The sequence below is a fragment of the Diadema setosum genome, chromosome 21 (assembly GCF_964275005.1).
Source record: "Diadema setosum chromosome 21, eeDiaSeto1, whole genome shotgun sequence".
Taxonomy (NCBI): domain Eukaryota; kingdom Metazoa; phylum Echinodermata; class Echinoidea; order Diadematoida; family Diadematidae; genus Diadema; species Diadema setosum.
In genome coordinates this window covers 30,116,869-30,128,907 of record NC_092705.1, presented here as the reverse complement: position 1 = coordinate 30,128,907, position 12,039 = coordinate 30,116,869, and the positions used below count along the sequence as shown (strand labels likewise).

The window sequence follows — 12,039 nt, the reverse complement described above, 5'->3', positions numbered from 1 at the left end:
CTCACTGAAGCATGCGTTATTTTTGGATTTTTTTTTGTATCATATTGATAGTTGAGGATATGAGCTTTATATACATGTATTTATAAATTTTTTCCCCAATAATCATATATATTCCTATTTGGTAGCTATTTAAAAAGTGTATAGTTCTTTTTGGGACGCACTGTATATATATATATATATATATATATACCTAATACATAAGATTATTGTTCACTGGTCATATTTACTATCAATCTCACAAACTTGTCACAGGGAAAAAGTTACTAAGCTGAAATGATAGTGCCCTTTTTCTCTGCCCTAAGTCAAATGATAGAACAATTTTTCCCTGTGCATGTTACCATGGCACACGACACTTATGCTTGAAGGGACAGTTGACACTAGAGATGAGTTCATGACACATCAGTCTATCATCACCAACTTTGCATTGACACGTTGAATGGCGGACTAGAAATTCCATACAGCGAAAGATTTATAAACATTTAACAATTAAATTTGAAGTGGGTATGTGCAGGAATACATTTCAGTAAGTTAAGTTTCATTTACTCATTCCAGAAAAATACAGTGCTCAATAAATTTCCTACATAAAATAAATACTAAATCGTTGTGCGATGAAACACCTGTATATTGCAATCCTTTAATTAGCACTATAATCTGTCGCAACAAGGCTTGGCAGTGATGTCAGTGTGTGCTTTATTGCACACAGCTACAAATTACAAGCGTTCACACAATGCACTTGTGCATAATTATATGCGTGTGTTTAAGGATATCGCCTAGATTCACGCAAATATAACTGTCTTTTATTCCAGATTGGGTGGTTTGCTTCCGTTTGTACGTGATCAAATCCTTAGCAGGTTCAATCAATGTATTCAAATTGAGCACCCAAAGCACATAAGGTGACACTTGTATGTATTGAAGGTTAAAGATTGTTTTGCTTGCCTGTGTGCTTAGAAAGAAACATTGGGTGCTTCTCCAAACAATGGTCCCACAAACTCTTAAGCAAGTTTGCTTCATCACGTGCATGTTAGCATTTGTAAACTATTCATGGAAGTTGTAGATAAAATGGCGAGACCCTTTCCTCTGTAACAGTTGTCCCACTTTTATGAATAGCCTGTTGGCAAATCTAAGATCCTTGGTCATACTCATCCACATTGTGAGTCACTTCATTGTGCTGCCACTCAATCATTAAATCTGATAAGTTATAAATGGAGTTTTTAAAGACCCATCTCTTGGCTTTCTTGCTAATTAACAGAATGATGTTTACTGTGAAATACACTAAATGTGTCCATTCTCAACATCATCAAAATTCACACTGATGTTGAATATGCTGATGCCAATTCTTCTTTCCTGAAATCAGTAAGAGTAGCACTTCAAGTTCAAAGGAAGGAAGGGAGGGATAGATTTCATGCTCTAATGCTTGCACAGTGACGTCAGTCCATTCAAATTATGTGAACATGACATCACTATGCTTGCTGCACTAAAGCATGAATAATGATAACATGGTGAGGGTAGACACTTTTTGTGTCTGAGTAGATCACATGGTGAGGGTAGACACTGATTTTGGGTGTTTAATAACTACATTTGTTTGATTTTATGTCTATGATTAATACCATTCTCTTGTTTGCTGTTTTCTTTTCAATGATCGAGGGATGAGTGTTTAATAGTTACATTTAAAGTTCAATTTTATGAGTTACACAGCTCTCTGTTAAATGTCCAATTTCAATTGTGACTTTCATTCATTATCTTCTGCTTCACCTTCATTATGTTCTTCACTTGCTTCGCCTTCATTATGTTCTTCACTTGCTTCGCCTTTATTATTTTCTTCACTTGCTTCACCTTCATTATGTTCTTCACTTGGTTCGCCTTCATTATGTTCTTCACTTGGTTCGCTTTCATTATGTTCTTCACCTCCTTCGCCTTCATTATGTTCTCCTGGCGTGCCTTTTTCATTCTGCCCTGTTTGTACCTCTCTCTCTCCACCTTCCATATCTTCCACTCCGTCTTCATCAGTAAAATTGTAAATGTCATTCTGATCCTGCAGGTTGCCAGTTACTACTGCAGGCAACTCTGTATATACTGACCTGCATGCTGTATCTGGGCTGCGTATCTGCAATGTGGTAGAAAAATAGCTGCGATATTAAAACAGAGTACATTAAAATAAAAGTTTGCCATTGTGACATTTACCTAGCTTCTCCCCATTCCAGAAAAATAACAACAAAAACATTTATACCATAAATAGGCCTACATGACACATGTCTCTCCCCCAATAATTCAATTAGCAGTTATTGGGAATAAAACTTGACATTTCAAATGTCATCAATTTCTAGGCGTTTTTGCACACTGGAACCAGCTGCAAGACTTGGAACGAGACATAATTTCAATTATGTTTGTTGTTGTTGTTGGTTTTATTTTCCAATGTTATAAAAATAATGATAAAAATATGCACAGTTTACAATGCAATCAACAAGTTTTCAAATGCCAAGGCTTGTGCCAAGTCTTTGAATTCTGTGACAAGAATGTGAAAAATATGTGTTTGGGGTGCTTTTTCGCCCACAATTTGAGCAAATTAAAAAAAAATGTTTTATTCCTACTTTGTTCTAATTAAATTATGATGATATGGAAGTTGTTTGTCAACCACATTGATTAGTGTTTTATTTTTTATGGAGTGGGGGGTAGTGTTTTTTTTTTTTAGTTATACTCTGTATGGAAATAAGATTGTTTCAGTTGTGCTGGGGAGTGTTCACGCACTAAACATTATGTCAGTTCAGTCATATCAACAATTATTATAGGGAATAAAGGTATTGCTTTTAACAGCTGCCTTCAATCTACCATTATTCTTTAACACTGAACAACTCAGCTTCACCTGTTTGTTCTACTTAAAATATTTTACTCTCACAACACTGGTACATGATTAATTACATTCTTAATTTTGAAATGACCATCCCAACCAAAGGCAGATGTTAGTATTGCTCCCCCCCCCCATGATGATTTTTTAGGTGATGAAAAAGAAAAAAAAAAGGAAAGGCAAGGAATGACATTCCTACATAACTACGCATGTGATTTCCATTACAAACTCAAAACTACAATTCTAAACATGATATTGTAATACACTTAACCGGCCCCGGTGGCCCAACCGGCCCTGACAAACAGCCAGCCCATTTCAAAATTTCCCGACCATCAATATGACCAGTCCGACTATGCATTTCAATCAAAAGTACATACAAATCAAACTGGTTTTATTCAGTTTTAAATCTAAGGAATACTTACATCACTTGCCAATGGCACACCCTCTTCATTCAATTCTTGATCTGTGATGAATCGGTCTTCAATCACTCGTTTCCATCGTCTTGCCAGCAATGAGGCTACCTTGTCTCTCTTTGTATGATTCTCCAAGTGGTTTACCAAGGCCGTTATCCCACTGATGTGCGAAAGTGTGACTTTGCCTTTTAAGGATAAAACAAAATAATGGAAAATGTTACAAGAATAAAAAATGGGGATGAATGTATTGCCACTCCTTTCAGGGACACTAGTATGGCCCAGATCCACTGCACATTCTAGAAAAATACTGCATTGATCTTGCTGAATGATACATTAAGCCATTTAAGGGTGATGGAAATTCTTGAAAATACATTTCTTTTCTAACTATTTAATTTGCACTAACTAGCAATTTGAAAAGGAGATATTTCGCACTGACACTTTACACATCTTGTCACAAGACTGCCAATTGCCAGAGGTATATAACTCTTGACTCATCCTTATTACTCCAGACAATTCAACATTTTCTTTTTCAATATTAGGGTGACAAAAAAAAGAGAAATGTTTGCTACAGCTCAAACATACTGAAATTATGTAGTATTGTTCCATCGCAAAGTCAGGTTAAAAAAATTATAGGTCTCGTATATGAGATTTATTGGCAGTTCGTAAAATTAAAAGAATATTATGATGTAAACTTTATCACTTGCAGTGGATTAATAATTGTACACCAGTTGTTTTGAGAGTATTATGAAAAGTCTAAACATTTTTTTCTTTGGAACCAAGGTCAACATCAAAATGTTAAGATATTTCACAATGCCTCCAAAAGACTAATGCAAAGCTCTTCATGTCATTCATAACTGGCACAATTTCATTACAATTAGAGGTTAATAACTGCGCATCAGTTTTTTTCGGGAGGCATTGTGAAAAATCAAAACATTTTCCTTTGGAACCGAGGAATATTCCGAGGGGCGCAGCCCTGAGGGATATTCTCAAGGGCCAAAGCAAAATGTTTTGATTTTTCACAAGGCCCGAAAAAGAACTGATGCAAAGTTATTAACCTCATTCATAACTGTCAAATTATTTTATGATGTAAAATTTACTTTAAAAATTACTTTTTTGAAAGCTTTTCCTCCCCGATTTAAAAATCAGAAAGGCTATGAGGATTTCACCACAGTCAGGAATCATACAATGTCCAAATATGGTGAGTCGCGCCCGCATAAATTTGTTGGCGTACAGAACTTCACAAGCATTATAAGCGTATTGTTGCTTACATCACACGCGTCATTATAAGATATCAATGACCTGCATGTGCGTTAGCGTGTTTACAAATAATAAATTGGATTGGATTGCATGGATCGCGATTATTCACGAGGTTACGAATAACCATTAACCACACATTTTAATAGAAAGTAACATTTTGAAGTCTTCCCTCTCTTTTGAAAGGCAATGACAACAAACAGTCATTCAGTTTTACATGTATTTGTTGATCTAAACCAAAACACTTAAGTTCTTACCAAAGAGCAAGTCACACTGTCTTGTTTTATAATTATGTTTATAATTATGTTGGCAAAATAAGCTAAATCGAATAAATGTGATTTGGATATCACTCAATGTTACTGCATCCCTTTAAGTTTAAGCGTTATTCCTCATTTACCTCCTTCAGAATGTGAAATTTATTTACATTCTTTTGGAACAGTTTCACTCTTTTGGAGTAGTTTTCATGCTTGTTTTTCACTTTCACATTAAGAGAGTACTATGTACGGGAATGAAAGACAGCTTGAATCTCCAATATGTAGCTTCTGGATTTTGCACAGCTCCAACCCCTATCATGCCTACAGGTATGTTGAATATTTACACTGCACTGTGCATTGACACCTTAAGTTATAAATCTTTCTATTTATGCTCTATGAGGTAGGCACAGTGAGTGGCACTGGCACAGGACACATACATACCATCATGACTTCTGGACCTAGATGTAGACCTTGGACTGCTTCTATGTGACTTCTATCCCTCCTTCTGGACCTAGAAGTAGACCTTGGACTGCTTCTATTGTGACTTCTATCCCTCCTTCTGGACCTAGAAGTAGACCTTGGACTGCTTCTATGGTGACTTCTATAAAGTCTATCCCTCCTTCTGGACCTAGAAGTAGACCTTGGACTGCTTCTATGGTGACTTCTATCCCTCCTTCTGGACCTCGAAGTAGACCTTGGACGGCTTCTATGGTGACTTCTATCCCTCCTTCTGGACCTAGATGTAGACCTTGGACTGCTTCTATGGTGACTTGTATCCCTCCTTCTAGACCTCGATGTAGACCTTCGACTGCTTCTATGGCGACTTCTATCCCTACTTCTGGACCTAGATGTAGACCTTTGACTGTTTCTCTGGTGACTTCTATCCCTACTGCCTACAGAATCATACCGGTGATAACTTCTGGAGCGATTGCTACACCTACTGCCTCCAGCGTCATACCGGTGATGACTTCTAGAGGGACTTATGTTATCCATCTAAGTATATACACTAGTCGATCTGAAAAGAAAAAAAAAATACAGAGAAAAGACAATCAATAACCAGATCATGAATATACCTCACTGTTCATTTTTTTTGGGTTACCCAAATTTGAAAAATTGGTAGATCTACTGCAGTCTGAATCACAGTGCACCACACCCATTAATTTCAAAGGCTAACCCTAATGCCCATACGTTTCTGAATGGTCCATTGTTAGTGTGAAATGGTGCTTGGTGCTTGTGCTTGGTGCTTATTTTCCTGCTTTTAACTCCCAGCCAGACGACCATGATCTGATACAGGTTGAAAACCTTGGAGGAAACAAGTCACTAAGGAAGCAGGAGGACTTTTGTGAAGTATAAGAAGGTACAAGAAGAGATATTTGCATCTGATTTTTTTGCTCCTCAAGCCAAGATTTGAACCACCAGACTCATATAGTCCCAGATATCCACATCGAGTGCGGGTTTCTTCATTTGATTGAAGCATCTCATTCTCCAAGTGCAGACAGGATAATCTAGCTTTTGTGTTCCTCCAGCTGAACAGTGCCTTACTCCAGGACAAAGGTGTCACTCTTTCAAAGGAAAGTGTTCAGTGGAGTTAAGCCTTCCTCAATGGCCCTCAATTCACCACCTTCAACCCGACAGTCATCAGCTCTTGTTTGCAGTGTGATAAAGGAACTTCTGAAGAATGGCGACTACATTGAGATGCTCGATGCTGCCATCAGCAAAGCTGTGGACAAGGCTTTTGTCAAGCTCGATGACCGCATTGAAGCTCTTGAAGGTCAGATGCATGACCTTCAAACAGACTGTGACAACAAAGCCCACCAAATAGCTGTCCTAAAGAAAGAGATGAGTAAGCAGGCTGACCGCATTGACACTTTGGTTCAAGCACAGTGGGACATGGAACAATACTCCCGGAGAAACTGCATCCGCATATTTGGAGTGAGAGAAAGAGAAGGGGAAAGCACTGATGACATTCTTTGTGACATCAGCAAGAAAGACCTGGGGCTTGCCATCAATCCTGAAAAGGACATCGACCGTAGCCATCGCACGGGAAGAAAGAAGGCAGATACAGCTGCACCCAGGCCCATCATAGTCAAGTTGACCTCCTACAGAAAGCGACAAGAGATCTTGAAAAGAAGAAGACATTTGAAAGGAAGCGGAGTTTCAATCCATGAGGACCTCACAAAGCGAAACGTTGACCTGTTACGCAAGGCATCCCAGCACGCGAAAGTGAAGGCTGCATGGTCCTCAGATGGCCGCATCATCGCAGAAATACCAGCGACAAACGGAAGGACAGTAAAGAAACTGATCAGATGTGAAAGTGACTTAAAGAACTTGTGATCTACAGTTAATGTTATTCACTAGTGGCCCCAGAATGTAAAAATTTTGATTGTAAACATGTAAACACTGTTACTGCATTGATATGTATCTTCTTTTGCTTCTATGCATTGTAATATAGTATCATCACTGCTGAATTCCTCCTAAAGGTAATAATACATTGTAATCAGGCAATGACTTGTTTCTAAATCTGTTGTTATCAGAAATTTGATTTGGTTATTTTTTTTCTTTTGCTCATTCTAAATTTCAGTGTATAACTGAGATAAGTTATTGTGATAATTGTATGTGAATATATGTTCTCTTTTATGTTTTATATGTTATATCTTAGGATACATGTCTGTAAATAGTAAGTGTGCATTATGTAACAACCAAATACTGCGAGATGGCATTTGTTATACGTGTAAAACCAGTAAGTTAAATCAGAATATGCAAAACACGTTAGATGAGGAATGTGTGACAACTACACGATATTACCTTCCAAGTGAATTTAAGAATGAAATGAAACAATATAATACTCCTGCTATGATGACTTGTGTTCATTTTAATTGTAGAAGCCTTAAAGGAAATTATGATAATTTCGTTTCTTGTTTAAACTCTTTAGATTTAGATTTGTCTGTTATTGGAGTGTCGGAAACGTGGATGCAGGACAATGATAATGTGTTATTTTCGTTACCTCAGTACAATTTTGTTGGAAAGGGGAGGTCAAATAGGAGAGGTGGAGGTGTTGGCCTTTTTGTACATAGTAAATATAGATTTAAACAACGTTTTGATTTTGATGTTTTTAATGAATGTATTGAGTCTGTGTTTATTGAAATAGCCAACTCTCAAAATAATCTTATTGTAGCTACTGTTTATAGACCCCCTAATCAACCAATTCAGTCTTTTATTGATATGCTACAACCTGTACTCCACAAAATATCTCAAGAAAGGAAACAATGTATTATAGTAGGTGATTTTAATGTTGATCTATTGGTTGATAACAATGTGACACATCAATTTTTAGATTTATTCATTTCATCTTCTTTTTCTCCTATGATATTCAAGCCAACAAGAATAACACACTCGTCAGCTAGCTTACTTGATAATGTTTTAATCAACCGCTCAGAAAATGTTGTCACAGCTGGTATTCTCATTTCAGATGTCAGTGATCACTTATCTCCTTTTATTGTGTATAATGGTAGTCGAGTATATAACGATGATGATAAGCATATATACAGAAGAGTTATTAATGAGGTAAATATAGTGAAATTGCTTGGTTTGTTACAGTCTGTTAAATGGAATAATCTTGTGGAAGTTCCTACGGTTGATGAGAAATATGAATATTTTATGCGCACATTTTTAGATACGTATAATGAATGTTTTGTTGTTAAAAAAGTAAATATTAAGAAAAATAATAATTGTCAAACTTGGTTTACTAAAGAACTGAAAAAGATGTGTCATAAAAAGTATATATTGTATAAAAAATATTTGAAAAACCCCACTCAATATCGTAAACACATTTACAAGCAATATAGAAATACTGTTAACAATATGATCCGTGCAGCTAAACGTGCCTATTATCAAAATGTCTTTGACAAAGTGAAGAGTGATTTAAAAGGTACATGGAGAGTAATCAATAATTTGTTGAATAAGAATTGTAAGAAAGATAGTTGTGATTACATTGAGCATAATGGTGTAGCAATTGATGATAAGAAAAGTATTGCTGATACATTTAATGATTATTTCAGTAGTGTTGGAACTAAGTTAATGAATAATCTGCCGCATTCTTCTTTAGATAAAGATTTCTCACACTATATGAAAGATAATTTTTCTCAATCTATGTTTTTTACACCAATTAGTGAAGGAGATATTGTATCTGTTATTATGAGTTTAAGTGCAAACAAATCTCCTGGCCATGATGGCGTTGATTCTTCTGTTTTAAAACGATGTGCCCATCTTATCTCTTTTCCCTTGTCACATATTTTTAATACTTCAGTTGAACAAGGTATATATCCCACAGATTTAAAATTAGCAAAAGTGATACCCGTATATAAAAAGGGAGATAAATATTCATGTTCAAATTATAGACCTATTTCAATTTTGTCAGTTTTTTCTAAAATATTTGAAAAACTTGTTCATAAGAGATTGACAGCTTTTTTAGATAAAAACAATATTTTGTATAATAAACAATTTGGTTTTAGAGAAGGTTTTAATACAGATATGGCACTTTTAGAGTTTGTTAATAATGTATCTACAGCATTTGAAGAAAAGAAAATAATTCTGGGTTTGTTTTTAGATTTATCAAAGGCTTTTGATTCTATTAATATTTCGATTCTTTTAAAGAAGATGTATCATTATGGAATTAGGGGAAATGTTTTACAGTGGTTTGAAAGTTATTTAACAGACAGACAACAATATGTATTTATTGATAATCATTACTCGAAATATAATTTTATAAATGTTGGTGTTCCTCAAGGTTCTGTATTAGGACCATTGCTTTTTCTGATATATGTAAATGATCTGTGTTTTGTGAGTGATATTTTAAACCCAATTATGTTTGCAGATGACACCAATTTATTTTTATCTGGCAAAAATATACATGATATGACAGCATTGTTGAATACTGAACTAAAGAAGGTGTGTGATTGGTTTGTAGTCAATAAACTTACAATAAATTATGAAAAAAACTGTTTATATGGTATTCAGACCAAACAATGTCAAAATAGATACTAGTTCATTGAATATAATGTTGTATGAAAATAGAATAACAGAGGCTCAGAATGTTAAATTTTTAGGTGTCATAGTTGATGAACATTTGAGTTGGAAATATCACATCAATGATATATCTTGTAAAATATCTAAAGTTATTGGTGTTTTGAATAGGATGAAAAGTTTTTTACCACTGCGCATTTTAGTGAATTTATATAATACTATGATATTACCACATATTTCATATTGTATTTGTGCATGGGGGAAATGTGCAATGTATTTATTGAATAGATTATATATTTTGCAAAAGCGTGCAATCCGTGTTATAACGAATTCAGCTTTTTTAACATCTACTGATTTTCTTTTTAAGAAGTTGAATATGCTCAAAGTAAATGATGTTTATTTGATTCAAGTAGCCAGTTTTATGTATAAACACTCTAAAGGTTATTTACCTCAAATTTTCAGCTCTTACTTTGCATTTAATAGATCTATAAATTTTTATGAAACCCGAAATTCGTGCAATATGTACGTTCCATTTTACCGATATTAGATATCAAGAAGTAGTATAAGATTTTTAGGTCCAAAATTGTGGAACAGTTTAAACATTGATTTAAAACAAAGTCCATCTCTTGCATCATTCAGAAGAAAATATAAGTTACAGCTTATTTCAAATTATTGTATAGATGTGTAGTCCTATCTGGCTTAGTGCTACATAATGTCCCGTTTTGTAGACTGTTTTTGTTTTGTAATTTGTGTCTTAATTTGTCCTCTGTAAGTGCATTTAGTACTTGTAATTGTTTTATGTGCTTGTTGTTAATTATTCTGTAATGCTTTAATTGATAACTGTTAATTATGACATCATTATTTTAAATGACTCTCTTTTTTTTTATTTTTTGTCTATGGGGTTCGGCCTCGAAAGGTCAATGGCCTATTGCTGTTCCCCTCCACACTCGCCACATATCCCGAGTCACAAACTCTGATTTTTATACATGTGCGTTATTTTGTTATTGATTGTTTTTTTTCTCTGTGTTCATTTTTGTTATGCTCACATGAAATCACATTGATTTAATTTTTCTTTTTATGAGATGTGGAAAATAAACTTGAAACTTGAAACTTGAAACTTGAAACTTGAAAAAAGAGTGGTTCCCCCGGGATTTGAACCCGGGACCTCTCGCACACCAAGCCCTTGCTCACCCATACCACGCCATTGACGGCAGATGATGGAATGTTTCATTTGTTTAGAATATTAATTAAGCAGATCCTTACCACTACTAGTCACTAGATCTAGTAGCCAGGCCTAGCTAGTAATCTCGCTAGTAGAATATACGATTTCATGTAGTAGACTTGACGAAAAACTCTGTTTAGAAGAGGTACATGGTACAGCAGCACATTCAAGAAAATAATGTATTTCAAGACCGAATGGATGTCTTCGCCATGATAACTGTGCGTGCCGCGCCGGTGCCCTAGTGTTAAAAATACAGGTTTTATTTACGGCTCGTACGTAGCTACCATAGAATAAGTAATCCAAGAAGGCTAAGCGCGCATTCACTCATGTGTTTAACGAGTGTCGTCTTTTTTCCCCATAGGCTTGCGTGTTAGAGAGGTGAAGCGACCACATTTTACATGCACCCAGGGGAACACAAAACGTTATTTACAGTCTGAGTAGCATTTAATTCAAAATACCATTAGTCTTACAATAAATGTACAATTTTATAATATAAAATTGTACATTTATTGTAAGACTAATGGTATTTTGAATTAAATGCTACTCAGACTGTAAATAACGTTTTGTGTTCCCCTGGGTGCATGTAAAATGTGGTCGCTTCACCTCTCTAACACGCAAGCCTATGGGGAAATGGATATAAATATGTTGTTGTATATTGTACAACAACATATTTATATATATTTTTAATGGATATAAATATGTTGTTGTATATTATACAACAACATATTTATATATATTTTTAAAAATATATATATGTTAATATTATTTAATTGTTTAAACTTTAAGAAATGAAATAAATTAATCTTAATGAATATATTCGATTGTTCATATCGCGTGAGCTCAGCGCAGCTCAGCTCAGCTCAACCGGGGCGCCGGTGTGACAGCGGAGAGCGTCCCCCCGCGTGTTTTTTTTAGACGGCACAGATTGGGGAAACTAAAAATCTATCGGGGGCCCTATCCCTAAACCTAACCCTAATCCTAATCCTAACCCTAACCATCAAACCCTATAACCCCAACCCTAACCCTAACCCT

The 12,039-nt window shown here is 35.3% G+C and overlaps 1 protein-coding gene across 1 annotated transcript; it reads left to right on the top strand.

The window, feature by feature from the left end:
* Positions 1-6,365: 6,365 nt before the first annotated feature.
* On the top strand, positions 6,366-7,097 carry LOC140244467 (uncharacterized). Its single transcript, XM_072324103.1, has one exon. The coding sequence runs from the start codon at positions 6,366-6,368 to the stop codon at positions 7,095-7,097; it is 732 nt and encodes a 243-aa protein (XP_072180204.1).
* Positions 7,098-12,039: the final 4,942 nt, after the last annotated feature.